The following is a 19,498-nucleotide window of genomic DNA, read 5'->3' on the forward strand; positions in this document are numbered from 1 at the left end:
CCATAATGGCTGTACTAATTTACATTTCCACTAACAGTATATAAGAATTTTCCTTTCTTCATATCCATGCCAGCATTTGTTATTTTTTGTCTTTTTGATAATTGCCATTCTAATTGGAGTGAGGCAATATCTCATTGTAATATTCATTTGCATTTCTCTGATGATTCATGGTGTTGAGCATTTTTTCATATATCTGTTGGTTATTTGTATATCTTCTTTTGAAAAAATGTCTACTTAGGTTTTGCTATACTTAGGATGTTTGGCCCCCTGAAACCTCATGTTGAAATCTGATCTTTGGTCAGGCATGATGGCTCACACCTCTAACCCCAGCGCTGTGGGAGGCCAAAGAAAGAGGTAGGTGTTCAGGACCAGCCTGGGAAACATAGATAGGCTCTCTCTCTACAAACTATAAAAAAAAAAAAAAAATTAAAGAAAACAATTTCATCCTCAATATTAGAGGTAGGGAGGGCCTAATGAAAGGTGTTGAATGGCTCATGAATGGCTTGGTGCCATCTTTGAGGTAATGAGTGAGTTCTTGATATATTAGTTCCCATGAGAGCTGGTTGTTAAAAAGAACTCGGCACCTCCTTTCTCTCTCTTTTACTTTTTCTCTTGCCATGTGATCTCTGCATATGCCAGCTCCTCTTTGCCTTTGGCCTTAAGTGGAAGCAGCTTGAGGCCCTCATCAGAAACAGATGTTGTAGTCACGCTTCTTATACAGCCTGCATAACTGTGAGCCAAATAAATCTCTTTTCTTTATAGATTACCCAGGCTCAGGTATTCCTTTAGAGTAACACAAACAGAGTAAGAAAGATCTTTTACCAATTTTTAAATTGGATTATTATTATTATTATTATTATTTTGCTGTTGAGTTGTTCAAGTTCCTTATATGTTCTGGATATTAGCCACATGTCACATGCAGAGTTTGTAAATATTTTCTCCCATTTTATAGATTGTCTTTTTATTCTATGGATTGTTTCCTTTGCTGTGCAGAATATTTTTCGTTAAATGTAATCTCATTTGTCTATTTTTTGCTTTTATTGCTTGTGCTTTTCAAGTTTTTGAAAAAAACTCTTGTCCAGACTAATCTTATTAAGCATTTTCCCTATGTTTTCTTCTAGTATTTTTATTGTTTCAGGTCTAACATTTAAGTCTTTAATTCATGTTTTGTTGATTTTTGTGTATGGGGAGAGATAGAGGTATACCTTTATTCTTCTGCATATGGATGTCCAGTTTTCCCAGCACCACTTACTGAAGACATTGTTCTTCCTTCACTATGTGTTCTGGTGCCTTTGTGGAAAATCAGTTGGTTACAAGTACATGAATTTATTTCTGTATTCTCCATTCTGTTCCATTGATTTATGTGTATATTTTTATGCTAGTACCATGCTGTTTTGGTTACTGTAGTTTTATAGTATATTTTGAAGTCAGGTAATATAATGTCTTCTGCTATGTTATTTTTGCTCAATATTGCTTTATTTGAGGTATTTTGTGTTTTCACAAGAAATTTGAGGACTATTTTTTGTATTTCTATGAAGACTATAATTGGTATTTTAATAGAGATTATATTCAATCTGTGGATCTTTTTGGGAAGTATGGACATTTTAACAATATTAATTCTTCCAGCCTATGAGTATGGAATATCTTTCCATTTATTTGTGTCTTCTTCAATTTCTTTCATCAGTGTTTTGTTTCAATGTGAAGATCTTCTACCTCCTTGGTTAAATATGTTTCTAAATATTTTATTTGTAGCTCTTGTAAATGGGATTGTTTCTGAATTTCTTTTTCAGATGGTTTGCTATTAATGTATAGAAATACTACTGATTTTTGTATGTTAATTTTGTATCCCACAATTTTGCTGAATTTCTTTATTAATTCAAACTGCATTTTAGTGGAGTCTTTAGGGTTTTCTACATGCAGGATCATGTTGTCTGCAAATGAACAATTTAACTTATTTCTTTCCAATTTGGATGCCTTTTATTTTTTTCTCTTGCCTAATTACTTTTCTTTTTTTTCAAATGTAATCATTTACAAGTATACATTTTCCTCTTAGTACCATTTTTACTAGACCCCATAAGCTTTAGTATGCTGTTTTCATTTTCATTTGGCTCAAGATATTTTCTTATTTTCCTTATAGTTTCTTCTTTGACCTACTGGTTATTTAAGAGTGTACTATTTGATTTCTTTATATTTGTGGATTTTTCAGCTTTTCTTCTGGTATTGATTTCTAGTTACATTTCATTATAATTAGAAAAAAATACTTTGTATGATTTCAGTCTTTTAAAATTTATTAAGACTTGTTTTGTGGTTTTACATATTATCTATCCTGGAGAATGTTCCATGTGTACTTGAGAAAAATGTATATTATTCTTTTGTTAAATGGAGTGTACTATATTTGTGTGCTAATTGATTTAGTCTATAGCATTGTTCAATTACTCTCATTCTTTATTGATCTTCTGTCTAGTTTTATCCATTATTGATAGTGGGGCATTGAAGTCTCCTACTATTAGTTTAGAGCTATTTCTCCCTTCAATTCTGTCAATGTTTGCTTCATTTATTTAGGAGTTTTGATGTTTGGTGTACATATGTTCATAATTATTATATCTTTTTGATGAATTGACCCTTTTATCATTATGTAATGTCCCCTTTTGTCTGTTGTAACAGTCTTTTGACTTAAAGTCTATATTGTTCTGATGTTAGTATAGCCACATCTTCTTTCTTTTGGTTACTATTTGGATGAAATATCTTTTTCCACCATTTCACTTTCAACCTATGAGCATCCTTAGACCTAAAGTCTCCCTTAGGCAGCATAGTTTTAGACAGAATACTATCTTAAAATAAAATTCATAGAATTTCAAAGACAACCAATTACAGTTGTCCCTCAGGATCCATGGGTACTTGGTTCCAAGACACCTCCCCTCACAACCTCATGGATACCAAAATCCACCGATGCTCCAGTCCCACAATCTGTCTTGCTAAACCTGTCCATATGAAGGTTGGCCTTCCATATCTATCAGTTCTGCATCCCTCAAATAGTGTATTTTTGATTTGTGATTGGTTGACTCTGAGGATGTGAAACTTGCAGACATGGAGGGCCAACTGTATATGAAATGTAATTATCAATATTAAAAAACATATGTCATATACTAATATAGATGCTTCTTTATTAATTCATAAAATATCCAGATATAGTGGTGGTAATTATTACTACTCTAATTTGGGGGGAGTAAGAAACATAAATGATATTTTAAAAGATATGTAGCAACTGTACTGTGATAACCAACTACTGTGGCTATTGCCTGCATCCATATGTTATTGAAATGCTAAATTACAGTTAATGACTCATTTTCCTCCCATTGGCATTCCATGGACTCCAGGTTAAGAAGGTAGCTTTCTTAGAAGAATGTCCATTGGTAAGATCAAATAGTCACCGCATCGCTAATGAAAAAAATAGGAAATGAAGCCACATGATTTTATTCATGTGGAAAAATATACTCAGAGAATAAAAGAGCAGACAATGTTAACCATGGTTTAAATTTCTTCTTTATGTATGCCTTTATTTTAGGTGTATATTTAAATGATCCCAGAAGCCCTGTTTTTCTTGTTTTATAACAGGTAATCTCATGATTACCTGTTCCACATTTATCTTCTCACTTGGTCATGGGGCCATGCGGGCAGGCCCTGTTGCTCTTGAGCATGGTAGGTGGCATTCCTTCATAGTAACCGCTCTGGGCCTTTCTGTAGTCAAGCTCTGGACTATGTGGCTTTAGGATTTATTGTTCTTCATTCATTACCATACATTGGGGTGGTCTTTCCTGAGATGTGAATGAGCCTGTAATGTGTTCCAGGCAGAGTGGAGATGATGAAGATACAGAGATGCTTAGGGCAGCCTAGCCAGTAGACCTGAGTGGCTGTGGAACACTGCATTGCCATTCACCAATTGTTGCTCTCCCTCCCTGGAAGGATTGTGTAGCTCCACCCTGCTGTACTCAGGTATAGCCATATGACTTGCTCTGGCCAGTGAAATGTAAGCAACAGTGATTTGTATTGCTTCCTGGTGGAAACTTGAAGGGATGCATGAGCATTGCCAGCATTCTTTCTTGTGCACACAGTTGTGTGCACAAAGTCCAGATAGAGGTTACTTTGTCTGCTACATTCCAGAGAGTAGACAACAGGGGACAGAGCCCCATCTGACCAGGGATGGATGTGTGGAGAGAAAAGTAAATGAGCCAGAGAGATGTTGGAGTCTTTTGTTACCATAGTATAACCTAGTCTATCCTGAAAATACCAAGCCAATCACATGTTGACCTATAGCTCTATTCTCCTATCAGTTAACACAATCGTTACAGGAGATGTGGATACTAGGTAGTATTAAGTAATGGTTGTTCTAACCTCCCATTTGGAACATGTGGATTTGAAAGGCTGTCTCCTCCTGGAACACAGCCCCAGAGCAAGTGTCTGACGCAGGGAGGGAAATACAAGGCACTGCTAACCTATAATCACAACTAAATATTATCAAATAGTAGCCTGCAGGCTCAGGGTAGGAAAATGTTCACATATATATTACAGATTATATATCACTCATATATTACTCACTTATAGCATTACAGATTTCTGTTGTATTACAGATCATTATCTATCACTCATGTATTATTATATTATTCATATGTAGCATTACAGATTATTATCAATCAGTCCTCTGCTATTCTCTGTCTTTGAAAGGGAGATTTCAGGTGACACTAAATGCAGTCATCTCCTTTCAAATCCATCCTAACTCTTTAAACGTATATACTTTTCTGGTTTGATAAAAGCTGCCAGGTAAACGAAACACAATCAGCAAAACCTGCAAGAAGGTCACACAAAAATTATTCAAGTTTTTAAGCAAAATTTTTAAAAGGACTTTTTAGGGTGTCATGGATTAATATTAGGCACCAATTTTCATTAGTTTTTGTGTGAATTATTCTCTCAGTGTTATATCTTTGGGACTAACATTCCGCATTTGTACACTCCAACACTCTCTCCAGATGGGAGTCAGTCACACCACCACTGCCACCACTGACTAACCTTTAATGTTGAGAAGTGCCCTAAGGGAGTCACTTTTACTGCAAGATTTAATGTCATGGGTACAGCTCCTTCAGAGAAACCTCAAAGTGTAGGGCGCCTCATTTCAACAACTTACTAATTATCTCTCTTTTGCTCAAGTTGCAGATCCCTTATTTCATCAGATACCTTTCTCCCCATCTCATGCCACTCCACCCCAGCAGCTACACTGCTAGCAAGGTGCAGGGCAGCTGACCTGATGTCACGTCTTGTATGAGAAACAAACGATTATAAGGCCTAGCCCCTAATATCACTGGGAGAATCACCATGGAAATGGTTTTCTATAAAGTAACATCTTAGTTTCTGTTTTTTTATAAATGTATTTCCACACGCGTTTTCTTAAAACAGGTTTTTATCATGCATGAGTTACATGCTATAAAATTCCCTCATTTAAAGTGTACAATTCAATATCTTAGTAAACTTATAGGATTATAAAACCACCACCACAATCCGGTTCTAAAATGTGTCCATCACCACAGAAGCTCCCCTGTACCCCTTCGTCATCAGTTCCTAATCCTGCCCCGACCCAAGTCTCAGGGATTGTACTGATCTGCTTTCTGTCTCAATAGATTTGCCTTGTCTAAACATTTCATAGAAATAAAAGGAATCATACTGGTCGTCACCTGTGGCCTGGATGTGTAGAGTGGGAAGGGGACTGGGGAGATCAAACTGCTTATTAAAAAGGCTTCCATCAAGCCTCCTCATTTTAGCACCTCCCCTGCTTTTGCACTCATTTCCCAAGTACCCGGTGTTGCTCACTCCTAAAGCTACAGAGGTCAGTCATTCACAGCTCAGCCTGGAGTCAGAGTGGCTGGAGTTGAGTCTTGGCTATAGCCTTAACTGGCTGTGACCTTGGCAGGTTACTTAGCTGCCCCATGCCTCAGTTTTCTTATCTGTGAAACAGGGGTAATGATAATACCTACATCATTAGATGAACACACATTTAAAGTATTTAGAAGAGTACCTGGCAGATATTTTTGGCTATTCCTATTATTTTGAGGGGTTCTTGGTTTAAATTCTTGGCTTTTTAAATTAGGATGTGGCCAGGGCTGGGAACTCTGTTGCAGAGGGACTTTTCGTCACAGGGTTCTGAGCTCCACGAACCTGCCGTGTCAGCAGCTCCACTAGGATTTTGTCTTGCTAGCCTTCTCAAGGCTGACCATCTTGCTGTTCCCCAGATTCTGGGCAGGCAATGTTCAGTCTGTTTTATCCTGTGCTTGGAATGTGTCCAGAAATTTTGTTTTCAGTGTGGAATGACTGCACAGCGACTGAACAGTCAGAAGGCCTTGTTTGGGTGGGAATCAACTGAGTGTCACTCCCATCACCTGGGAGCCACCCATACCTACTGAGTCAGGAACCCTGGGGTGGGAGCAGCGGTCTGTGGATAAAGAGCCTGCTGGAGCATTTGGAAGCTTGCTTAGGTTTGAGAACCACAGAACATGCAATGGCTGCTCGTGGCTTGTAGTGGGAAACACAAAGTCTCGGTGGTCTCCGCCTCTCTAAGTTCTTCAGGTAGGGAAGGCGTTTCTGGAGTGTCTGCTATCTACAGACTGACGCCCTATGTCACTGTTACTGATTCTCATATGAAAGACAAATAGAACATATGTAAATATTGTACCAATGTAGGCTTTCTATGCATATGAATATGTAATTATGCACATAAATTAGCCACATGAAATTAAAATGATACATATAATTAATTTACATAAATATACCAATATAGGTTATATGTAAGGATATATAATTATGTATATATCTTAATGCATGGCATCTTATATGATATATAAATTATATCACATAATGTAACTATATTATACGTAATATATATGTGCAAAAATATTTATCAAGAAAGATAAAAATGGTAAACATTTGACAACTATAGGGAGAACTCACAGACAGTCTAGCAGAAATGATCTAATTAAAAGTAGCTTAAACATTACTGTGCCTCCAGAACTGAGACTCAAGTTTACAGCAGGCCACTAAAAATTTTTTGTATTTAAAATATAGATTATATAATTATAAATTAATATGTTTATATAATTATAAATTAATATATTTATTCATGTATATAATATATAAATATATACATATACTTAGAGGCAGGCTGTCACTCTGTCACCCAAGCTAGGCTCCAGTGGGGCAATCATAGCTCACTGAAGCCTCAAACTGCAGGGCCGTTTGTTGATGGAACATGTAGGTTAAGTTAAACAAGGTTCAAGTGCACAGGCAGACTGCCTCCCACTGAGGTCTGGTAAATCTCAGCACTTTTTGTTTGGAGCCAACCAGTCAGAATGTAGTCAGAAAGTTGACATTCCTTCCACCAATCAGAAGCCACAAATTCTTGAATAACCATATTACAACTACTCAGTATGAAGCACCATTTGCAACTGTGTAAGACAGCAAAGATAGCAAAAACCAAAGCTGCTGAGGTTGCAGGAAAATTAATATGCTCCTAGTGATTACTGCTAGTGGTGAAAACTGACAAAACATTTAGCAACATCAATCAAGAGTTGTAGAAATGTTCATTTCCTTGTGAATTAGGTTCAGAAATAATTCAGTGGATATAATACAAGCTGCATGTGCAAAGGCTCTCTTTTATGTCAACATTTGCAGTGTTGGTAAGTTAGAAACAACCAAGTGTGCAGTGATAGCAGAGTGTCTAAGGGAATGATCATGTCTTGACGCCATGGACTATTATTCAGCCGTGAAATATGTTTGTGGAGATTATATGATATGACAAAAAGTCTCTAAAAGTAGATCTTTTAGAGGGAAAATGAGGAAGAGTAAATTGTTTCTACATAAAACTAGATATGCAGATAGTCAAGGAACTGAAAGGAATACAGAGTCTCGTTTAAATTTTTCTAAATGAAGCAGTTCTTCTTCAGGAAAAGCTGTAATTTATTGTTTTACAAATGAAATAAGGTTCTTACATATTTCAATCCAGCAACTATTTTTGAGCACACAGTGCTCAAATATAGTGCTAGCTATACCATATAGTGCAAATTCTTGCAATTCCCTCTTCTTTTTCTGAGGAATTGTCCCTTGGGATTCTCCCTTCTGAAACAAGAATTGATTTCCTAGTATTGTCTGCTTTACAGTGTTTCTGTTTTCTTCCTCTCCTCTTGTATCTCACCTAACTAGGCCAGCATGGGCCTGGGGATGGACTTTTCCCAAGATTTACTTTGTCCCTTTTCTGTATGTGAAGTAGGCAGTGACTCAAATGTTAAATATTTGAGGTAGTGGATATGTTGTCTAACTTGATTGAAATATTCTACATTGTATTCATAAATCATAACATCTCTTTGTGGCCTGTACATGTATACAATTATAAATTATTACTTTACAGTAAAAAGGTAGGCAGTGACATGTCGATCTTTCCCCAATAGTAATAAAAATACCTCATGCTGAGCCCACGTGGCTCTTGTGTTCTGCTGTCTGATAACCATGGCAACAGTGTAAGGCAGTGGTAGGCTGTTTTTTTTTCTCCCTCTGTAAGGGTGGGAACTAAGCAGTGACAGAGCTGGAATGAGGACCCTCTTTGTGTGATTATTTTTGTGAGAGCACTGGGTCAGGCTAGCTTTGGTGTGACTCCCTGCTCTGTTGCCGGCTAGCCCTGTCACTGTAGAAAGTCACCTGGCTTCTACTGGCCTCATTGTTCTCATCTGTAAAGCGGAGTGATAATAGGACTGTCATGGTAGAGTCGTGAGGAACAATGGACCCACAGGAAGTGCTCAGCATAATGCCAGGTCCAGTGGGCAGTAGCCTTTGAGGAACTGTGGCCTCCACCCCAACTCTCACATATGTGTAGGGAGTTGAAGCTGCTTGGAGGGAGGGAAGATAATTTGAAACTTAGATCGTTGGAACCTTAGAAATACAGAATATGGAGGGCACTAGGGACTAGTGAGTCAGCGCTCTGACCCATCCTTGGAGCTGATGGAGGTTCAAGGTTCTTCTCTGAGGACAGGGAGCCAGGCCCCGGCCTCCAGTTGTAAGGAGCTCTCCTTGGTGCTGAAGCACTGGGTTCCGCTGTTGGGAGCCCTGTTCCAGAGTATTCTTAACCACAGGTATTCCTACATCCAGTCCTGCTCCCCACTCTCGCATGGGGGAATGGGCATGTGGCCACCTGAGGGTCCCTGCAAAGAGTACGTCTGCCCCTCTGCCTGGGAACCCCTCCCTCTACTGTCAATACGAGGTGTGGCTCTTCTGTGTTCTAAATAACTTGTGCCCCCATTTGCTCTTCCCTGAGTGCCCAGCCATCTCACCCTTCCCACATTGTCCTGGAGAAGCTCTCTTCTGTTTTAGCCTCCTCCAGGGATGATCCCAGCCTCTGGCTTCAACAAAACTGGGACTCCCCACCCCGCAACACTGTGGTGAGGCTTGTCCTTCTCCCCACCTACACCTCAAGAGGCACCATTAGGGACCTGCTCCTATGTACCTCTCTGTGACGTGCACCCCAAGACCCCAGGTTGCAGTCTTTCCAGGGCCTCAAGAGCACTGTGCCTGCATTTGATCCTCCTTCAGGGGCCATCCTATCCTCCACCCCACATCCATTCCTGACTCCTGCTGGCTGTGTCCTCCATGCTCTCCCTCATGTGCCTTCATCCTGGAATGGACCCTCTAGTTAACGATTCACTGTCTTCCATTTCATACACAGGCAGATGGATGCCCATATCTGGGCTCTCCATGGCTGGTTCATGGTGCCATGCAGCAATCCCTTGCTCATCCTGACGCACTGGCAGCACCCTTCGCCCTCCTCTGCAGCCATTCTGTACCTTTAACCGCAACTCAAATGCCTTACAGAAATGAAATCCTCTCACTTTTTAAGTACAGCCCTGCCTTTTATTTATGGTGAAAATCAAGTGTAACATCCAAATCAGACATAAAATCTTTGAGCTTCCTACCATGGCCACAGGCAAATTGACATTCAAGCACACTCAGCATGTACTTCCCCTCAGCCTTCCAGTCTGCTCTGTGCCTGGGGGCTGCCTCTTCCCATGGTCCCATCACAAGCTCCCTGGACCTCTGGCTTCCCATGGGTGTGGCCAATGGGAGGCACCAACAGGAGAGAAGAGTGGGGAAAGAGACAGGCTGGGTATTTCCTCTCTCTGGCCTCCTCTTTGTCAGTAACTTTTGCCCTCTGAAACTTCAGCGGCCCCTGACACCCTCCACTTCAAAGTTCCAGCTGGAATTCTACTGGCTCCAGTGACTCAATTTCCTTTCCGTTGCTTTGGTTCTAGAGGTGGAGATGGCTTCTGAGTCTTGTGAATCCCTGGTATATCACCATCCTTTTGGGCTATGTAAACCCCATCTTTATGTCTCTTATATTAAAGTCTCTGCCTTTGAACCATTTCAGAGGGGACGGACTCCTGTTTTCTACTTGGGACCCTGAATGATCTGCTCAAGTCCTCCCTCCCTCCAGAGGATGAGATATCCCACCATCCCCACAGGGCAAGAGTTACCCACGCTCTTGACCTGTTTCCTTCCTGCATTGATTTCTCCCACTCTGCTTTGCTCCCTGCCCCTAAACACACTCGTAACTCTTCCATCCCCTGCTTAGTACTCTCTGCTCTACTGCTGGCTACTGCCCTATGTCCTACCTTTCATTTCATTCCGTCTTCTGGAAAGTATGATCTTTTCATTCGTTTCTGGTCTCATTCAGCTGGCACCATCCTGTTACCTAAGTAGAAACCACTCCATCCCCGTTGCTAAGATGTCTGGAAATGGCTGATTGCCTCCTGCCGAGGATGGGTCTCAGCAGGTACCTTATACAAGCTGTCTGAATCGGGGTGATGCTGGGTCATGAACATGGCTTTGGAGTAAGACTATTCTGTCAGTTCCTCACTGTATTAGTCCATTCTCATGCTGCTATAAAGAAATACCAGAAACTGGGTAATTTATCAAGAAAAAAGGTTTAATTGGCTGACAGTTCTACAGGCTGTATGGGAAGCATGGCTGGGGAGGCCTCAGGAAACTTACAATCATGGCGGAAGGGGAAGGGGAAGCAGGCATGTCTACATGGCAGGGGCAGAATGAAGAGAGAGCAAAGGGAGAGGTGCTGCATACTTTTAAACAACCAGGTCTTGTGAGAATCCTATTATGAGACAGCACTAGGGGACAGCTAAACCATTAGAAACTGCCCCCATGATCCAGTCACCTTCCATTAGGCCCCACCTCCAACACTGGGGATTACAATTCAATCTGAGATTTGGGCAGGGACACAAATCCAAACCATATCACTCACCCAGTGTGGCTCTGGCACATTTTGTAACTCCTCTGATCCTTGGTTTCTTTTCATTCAAAACAGGCTGTAAACCATCTATCTATAGCAGGCATGCATTGGTGCCTAGGGACACTCAGTCAAGGTGATTATGACTGTCATCACTGCACTTGTTAACTATTACTGGTTTTTCTCTTCCATGACATTCATCAAACCAGGTTTCCATATTTATCCTCCAACTTCTGACCATTTTTTTTTTCTTAGCTCCCATCTGGGAAATCTGGCATTTGCAAGTTTCCACTTCCAGCCCTGACTGCTTTTCAGCTCTGGCCATCTCTGCATGGAAGATCCCCACCCCTCACACACATTCGAAGCCCGGTCCTTGCCTTTCCCTGTGACCGACCTGCCTGTCATGGGGATGCTTCTCATCCTCATGGGTAACACTCAACTCAACCCAATGGTCCAAGTTAGAAACATGGGCTTTACTTGGCATTCCTGTCTTTGGGAGAGGCTGGGCTTCGGGGTGCCATGGGCCCACAGCCTTTATATCAACTTTTTCTGGGGGTACTCAGCAGCAGAGTGCCACCTGCTGGAGGCTGTTCCTCCCTGGGCAGCCCACAGTAAGGAGATGAATGGGGGAGAGTGAGGGAGTGTGTGAGAGTGAATGAGGAGCCCTGCAGGCCAGGGGATACTCTCTGAATGGCGCTCTTTCTCCAGAACTCTCGGCAGGACCAAGGTGTGTGGGGCCTGGGTCACAACTCACTTCTGCCTCTGCTCCATCCTGCAACCTCCCCTGCTTTCCATGGAGCTTGGTCCCTAATAATCATCTTGCATTCCAAACTCTGTCTCAAATTCTGCAGACAGCCTACCCAGCCTCGCTCTCTCTCACACTTCCTCATCATGGAGACAGATCCTTTACCTTCCCAGCTATCTTGAATCCATCCCTCTCTTTCCAGCCCCACTGCTCTTGCTTTTATTCAAGCCCTTGTTCTTTTTTAACTTGTCCCATTATCTCCCACTCCTCTCAACTTCCTAAAGCCACCGCAGGTCACTATCAAAGTGGTCTCCATAAAAGGCAAACCTGACTGTGTGACCCTCTCTCAAGACCCTTGTGTCCGTCTGTTCTTGCATGGCTATGAAGGAATGCCAGAGGGTAATTTATAAAGAAAAGAGGTTGAATTGGCTCATGGTTCTGCAGACTGTACAGGAAGTATGGTACTGGCATCTGCTTGGCTTCTGGTGAGGGCCTCAATTGTGGCAGGAGGTGAAGGGGGAGCAGGAGTGTCATATGGTGTGAGCAGAGGCAATAAAGAGAGTGAGAGGGGAGGTGCCACATTTTTTATTTTATTTTATTTTTATTTTGTTTGAGACAAAGTCTCACTCTTGTTGCCCAGTCTGGAATACAATGGAGTGATCTCGGCTCACTGCAACTCCTCTTCCCGGGTTCAAGCGATTCTCCTGCCTCAGCCCCCAGAGTAGCTGGGATTACAGGCACCTGCCACCATGACCGGCTAGTTTTGGTGTTTTTAGTAGAGATGGGGTTTCACCTGTTGGCCAGGCTGAACTCAAACTCCTGACCTCAGGTGATCCACCCACCTTGGCCTCCCAAAGTGCTGAGATTACAGTGCTGGGATTACACCGCACCAGGCTGCCACATTCTTTTATCCAAGCAAATCTCATGTAAGCTCAGAGCTAGAACTCACTCATCACCAAGGGAATGGTGCTAAGCCATTCATGAGGGATCCACCCCCATGATTCAGTCACCTCCTACCAGGCCGAACCTCCAACACCGAGGGTCACATTTCAACATGAAATTTGGAGGGGACACACATCCAAACTACATTACCCCTCTAAGCCTTTTTGAGTGCCCAGCCCTCCTGATCCCCTCACCAACCCAACCAACTTACCAGGGATTCTGGGAGACTCTGGGCTGTTCAGGCCTGGAGCCCTTGCCCACACAGTCTCCTCCTGTGAAGTCTACCTGGAGGATGCCTCCACTGGGGTCAGGGGTCACCTCCGCATCCTCAGCTCAAGCTCACTCCTTTGGTCAAGTTTTTGTATCTCACACATATTTAAAGATTCACGTAGCCTTAACTAGGTTATAGCATTAATTTCAGATTTTCTGCCTTCCAGAAGGCAAAACCACCTTCCCCAGGGCCCAGCTCATGGCACCTTCTCAGAAATTTGTGGATTCTCTCTCGGGGCCTCCAGAGGAACCAGCTCTGCCCACACCCCTGCTAAATCCCAGCATGACCCATTTGGACTTCTTACCTGCAAACTGGAAGATAATAAATTGTGTTATTTTAAGCCATTGATTTTGTGGTAATTTGTTATGGCAACCATAGAAAGCAAATACGTGTTTAAGCATTGATTTAAAAAAGAAAAACCACAACATGCCAGAAAGGCTCTCATTGTAAATTACCCCAGACTGCCTGGCTTTGGTGAATCTCAAGGCTGACTTTAAAATGGAGTTCATTTTCCTGCTTCCTTCCATGTTATCAGAAGGCTATCAAGCAAGCCAGCATCAGAAATTTTAATTTACATTTAGCGTTTTCTGTCACAGTGGTCTCATCTCTCATCTGCCTCTATGTTGATCAAGCAGATACGTGGGCTTTCTGGTACAGGGTCTAAAATAAACATGAACAGCTCCCCAGAAAGGGCAAAGGGTTTTCTCATGAGTAGGGTGTGTAAGCTTCTGTGTGGGCTGCACAGCCTCCTTTTGATGCTGAGAGGCCTTCGGGTTTTTCTTTTTCCACCTCTCTGCTACGTTCCAAAATGTTGATACTATTTTCCAGGTAAGTGAGGTTTTACCATACTACTGTGTTTTTGGAATATTAATTTCCATCTTTGATTACGTATCTTTTCATATATAGTAAATTTATATTGCTATTTATATTTTAAAATGACCAATTTCCCTCCACTGGCCTCATAATAAAATAAATAAAAGTCTCCTGTTAGCTAAAGGGTTAAGTACTTAGCTTTGGATTTTTTTTTCCTCCCTGGAGCCTCAGAACGTATACAGGTGTTCTACATGCCTTTCACAAAAAAAGAATCAAGGGCTAGGAACCTACGTTTTGAACGTGCATTTAGTGTACATTCATAATAAAAGCTGAACGACTGGCACATTCATGGTTGTTCCTTGGTGTAAATGAACGGCTGAATGAAAGTTTAGGGGCACAGCTCACCTCCAAGAGAGACCCTCTTCACACTCAGACCTGACCAAGGGATCTCGAATTCCCTTGTAAAACAGCTTTTCCTCTCCACAGCAGCTGGCCTCTTCCTCCCGGTATCTTTGCAGTCCGGCTGGGTGTTTTTTTCCTTTTTTTTTTTTTTTTTTTTCTTTTTTTTTTTTTTTTTCCCACACTGCCGTTGGATAAAAGATCCCGCCTTTGATTGAAATGGAATCTTCCACTATTGAGCAAGCCTTTGTTGAATGAGTCATCGGGGCGGCCGCTCATTGGCTGAGGCCGCTGGAGCCCAGGGGATTGCCTGGCACCGGCTGCAAGGCCCTGCTTCATTCACAGAAACGCTGGCTCGCTCGCTAGCCTTTTCATTCACACAAACAGCATTTCATTCACATTTTGCTGTTTTTGTCTGCATCTAATGAAGATCTCGCTTTGGGAATGATAGGGCTGTTTCGCTACAGATCTGGGGAGGACTCTGATAACCATCAAAATCATCTATGGGGTGTGCAATTGCTGTTGCTATGCAAGCCAGGGAACGGGAACAAATGAGTGCCGTGTGGCTGTTCTGCTAGGGCTGCGGCACAGGAGGCGAGCCGTGGGGACGCGTTTCCTGTACCGGGGACGCCGCGGCTCCTCTGCGCTCTTGCGTCCTAGGGGTTGGCCTCACCCGCTCGCCCGCCATGAGTGGCGCTCATTAAACTCTGCTCCGAAGAGCAGGGTTTAAGACTCAGGACCTCACGTGCCCCACATGTTCGATCATGGGCGTGAGAGGTCAGGGTGACCTGAGAGTGTGCTAGAACTGAATTTATTCGCTTGCTCAGAAGTTGCGGGGAAACTTTGATAGTGAGTGTTTCACTGTGGAGCAGGTGATCCTAATGCGTGAGGAAGCCTGGCAGAGCCCACTGAGGTCAAGAGTCAGAGGGCTTCAGTCTCGGGCAGACCTTTGGGGACAGCGAAAGCCTTGCTCTCCTAACTGAGAGAAAGAAGGCCTGTGCATTTTACTTGCAAGCCCGAGCCTGACTCCTGAAAAGAAGGCATATTTTCCCCCCTGTGGATTTGATGTGCAATGAGAACAGCTGCATTTTTTCCTTCCTGACTGCAGGGTTGCAAGCAGCAACTGAAGGAACATTGAAATGTATTTGTAGCATTTCTTAGGCGTTTTTCCAGAGCTTAAACACATTCAGTAGGAATAAAGCTTCAAATGCAGCCCCTTTTTTGGAATGGATTTCTGGAGCCTGTTGCCACTCGTCAAAGACGCACTCTTCTTTTTTGGAAGTGGATATTCAACTTAACCCTGGCTGAGAAAGACTGCTGTAAATTAGCAGGGAAGACCCCTTGATTGGCACTGTGCAGAAGTTCATATGCAGATTTTTTTTTTTTTTTGAGGAACTGCATTGCCACAAAGACACTTGTCATCGCTGCTCTGTTAATTTGAAAAGAAAAAGAAAAATCTAGGAAATTGGTATTTTATGTTCACCTGAGGGTGAATATCTTTTTTGTTTTTTCTATTTAAAAATTCCTGCTGCCTTCCAAGTCAGGATTCATCAGGATTCGCTGAAGATCTGATTCTGAAAAAGCCTTCGTCACATTTTAACGCATCGCTGTTAGACACTTTTACAGGCTCACACAGATGGGCTGAGCAGGGACGAGCAAAACCTAACAGAATAATGGGTTTCAGAAAGTTCATTTGACGATTTGAAGGAACTGGATTGGATTTACCTTTGGCACAAATGCAGATTGTGGGGGATGGGAAGGTGAAAAATCAAAGGTTGGAAGGAAATATCAGGGAAGGTAGAAAAAGGAAATTGAGAATTGATTGGCTCTAGTGTGCTGTCAGCGGGTGGATGTCGTTTTTTTCTTCTTTTTTTCCTTTTTTTCTTTTCTTTTCTTTTTTTTTTTTTTTTTTTTTTTTTTTCTGCTACAGGAAGTGATTTGCAGTGCTCACCGAGCCTTTGTTGAGAAGGGTCTCCTCTCAGAGTGAGTCATGCTTTTGCTGTGAGCAGCCCCAAGCAGCTGGGCGCTCCATCAGAGGCAACTATGACTTTTGCAAAGCAAACGTGCAACCCCAAGCAGCGGTCTCCAGGGCCGGGACTGCGCGGCCGCTGCTGTGCTGGCTTTTAATGGTGGGAGGGCACCATCCTCTTGCTCTGCTCTCGCTCTCCAGAAGGCTGTCCCGGGGCCCCCACTCTCCGTCCCGCTCCGGGGACAGTGGCTCGCCTGCTATGCGCGGCAGCCCGCGCCGGGGCCGGCACCAGCAGCGCCCGGGCGGATGCAGCGAGCCCACGGAGGGGCATGCTTCCACGCACCAAGTACAACCGCTTCAGGAATGACTCGGTGACATCGGTCGATGACCTTCTCCACAGCCTGTCGGTGAGCGGCGGCGGAGGCAAGGTTTCAGCGGCGCGCGCGACCCCGGCGGCGGCTCCCTACTTGGTGTCCGGCGAGGCGCTGCGCAAGGCGCCCGACGATGGGCCCGGCAGCCTGGGCCACCTGCTCCACAAGGTGTCCCACCTGAAACTCTCCAGCTCGGGCCTCCGCGGCCTGTCGTCGGCCGCCCGGGAGCGGGCGGGCGCGCGGCTCTCCGGCAGCTGCAGCGCGCCCAGCCTGGCCGCCCCGGACGGCAGCGCGCCCCCGCGGCCCCGCGCCCCGGCCATGAGCACCGCCAGGAAGGGCCGGCCGGGCGACGAGCCGCTGCCCAGAACCCCTCGGGGGGCGCCGCACGCCAGCGACCAGGTGCTGGGGCCCGGAGTCACCTACGTGGTCAAGGTGGGTGCGGGCGCCGGCCACCCTGAGGGTTGGGGATTCTGGGGCCAGGGTGGGGGCCAGTTCGGGACAGACTCCTTCATTCCCTGAAGTCCGGGGTGCGGGGCGCACCCGCGACTGTCACGTTAGAGGCAAGGAAATGCGCACTCCTTAGCAATCAGCTCGCTTGACAGCGGTAAGGAGGGAACTACAAATGCGGTTTTCCCGCATCCATTGGGAGAAGGTTTACCACTCGGATGACCGCTCCGTCCTGGTTTTCCATGGGCTCCACTTTTTTGGCACGCCTTTGCCACCTGGCTTACCAGATGTCTGGTCAGTGTCATGGGAGCCCAGCCTTGGACAGCGGGGGTCCGGCCTGCCTAGTATCTAGGAAACGCGCTGGGGAGACCAGGGCAGCCCCCGGGAGGAGAGATGCACTGAGTGGCGGCCCTACTCCTGCTGTGTCTTCCTTGGAGGGAGGGTAGGCATCTTGTTGACCCAGCAGCAAGAATTCCCAGCTCCTTGCAGAGCAGGCCAAATGTTGTGTTGCTTTCTCTTCGACGGGCTTTACTTTCTCACCCAGGCCAGGTTTTCTTGGGGTTTGTCTTTCATTCCCTAAGGAAAGGTTCTCGTTTACAGCAGCGGAATGAGAATTCTGGGACTATTTTTCTGGTGACTGTAGTCTTCCATTTAAATGTGCTAAAAGGGAACTAGGGCGCTGCGCTTGGAGCCACAGGCTGGAAAGGAGTTTTTTCCTCCAACACGAAGATGATAAAAGCACGATGTAGTCAATAAAATTCCACCCTCATGCAAGCGTGTTATGATATTTAAGGAAGAAGCCTCAGCACAGTTCAAGTAATCTGCCACACGGTTATTTCCTTCTGCCCGTTGGGCAGCTCAGAGCTTTACCAGCCTCCACAGCCGAGCAGACACCCCCTACACGAGGGGTTGAGGATGGAAGTTGCAGTGTTTCAATCCTGCCACTCCAAGGCATGGCTTTGTATTGAGAAAGAAACGAGACACAAACTCGATCCCCACAGTGTCCTCAGTAACACTGAGAACCCCCCAGGATGTCTGTTCGTCAATATTGGCTGCAGATTCCAGTGTCAAAATTTAGCAGAACGCATCCTCACGTAAAATGCAGTATCTGGTCGGAACTAAAATATTAAGAGATACTTAACTTTGTGGATGACCTTTAACTATATGAAAAGTACTTGAAGATGAATGTGGCCATTGTTGTTAAAAGAGGGCCTCTTCACCTTTTCAGTCTGCTTTTGAATTTAACCTTCATTTTAGCTTCTAAGTATGTTTTATTATATTTTACCAAAGGGATATAGATGAGCATAATATATGCATATTTGGGTTAGTTTATTTTAAGAGAAACAGAATATTCTTCTTGTTTTGCTTATTTAAATTATATAACCAGGGGTCGAAAACAAAAAGAAAAAAAAAAAAAAACCAAACCAAAAATCCCTGACAGCTTTGAGGTTGTGTTTACTTCTGGGTTGTTAGTATAATTGCTGTTTTAAAAAACCTACATTTCAAACAGACAAATAGACCTAGGAAAAGCTTTTTCTGCCTGTCATATTTAACAGAGTAGTTTTCAAATTGAGGGAGAATTCTCAAACTTATGGCTTTAAATTTTTGTTTGAATCACTTTGCTTAGAACTTTGCTTTTGTTTTTTAAAGAAGGAAGGCCAGCATCCAGTTTGAAAGGTCAAATGTGGCAAAATAATGATGAATGTACTAAAATAAGATAGTTCTGCCTCGACAATCTGTTGCTGTAAGGTTTGTAACTTACTGGCAGCATCAGCAGTAGTATTCATAGTTAAAGGGCTGGATCTGCACAGAGCTTGTCTGTGTCTTGGGGTTACTTTGTGTTGCCTCAAATTTAAGGAGTTGCAGTGACGGGTTGAGGGGTGCATGGCATGACTAATTAGGGCTCTGTACCATCCATGGTTTGGTTCCTTGTTCATTAGCAGCTGTGAATAGTGATGTGATGTGAACATAAACGCAGGCATTGTCCTCTGCTTTCCTGGAGAAGTTTGAAATCACGCAGAAGGAAAACCAGATGCTAAAGTGTGTGTGTGTGTTTGATTCAAATTATCACATGGCCCTCTGTTGGCGCACATGTGCAAATTCCTGCATTGCCTATGTTGAGTTTAAAACTGTGAACTTATTTTATTGAAAAATTATTAACCGAAAACAATCTTAATTTGGCATTATTTAGAATTTTTGAATAGTTCTACTGGTA

General features: G+C 43.5%; 1 protein-coding gene across 2 annotated transcripts in view; it reads left to right on the plus strand.

Moving 5' to 3' along the window:
* The window catches only part of SHC3 (SHC adaptor protein 3), a 298,918-nt gene that overhangs the window by 117,444 nt on the left and 161,976 nt on the right, over window positions 1-19,498 (plus strand). Inside the window, exon 1 of one of the 2 annotated variants that reach the window (XM_033236864.1) lies at window positions 14,772-17,268. The exons of the other annotated variant lie outside the window; for it this stretch is intronic. Coding sequence (XP_033092755.1) covers window positions 16,795-17,268 — 474 coding nt within the window. The 5' untranslated portion in view covers window positions 14,772-16,794. Of the gene's footprint in view, window positions 1-14,771; window positions 17,269-19,498 lie in introns of those variants that run through there. 2 annotated transcript variants of the gene reach the window in all.

Source organism: Trachypithecus francoisi, unplaced genomic scaffold (genome assembly GCF_009764315.1).
Source record: "Trachypithecus francoisi isolate TF-2019V2 unplaced genomic scaffold, Tfra_2.0 Lachesis_group16, whole genome shotgun sequence".
NCBI classification, from domain to species: domain Eukaryota; kingdom Metazoa; phylum Chordata; class Mammalia; order Primates; family Cercopithecidae; genus Trachypithecus; species Trachypithecus francoisi.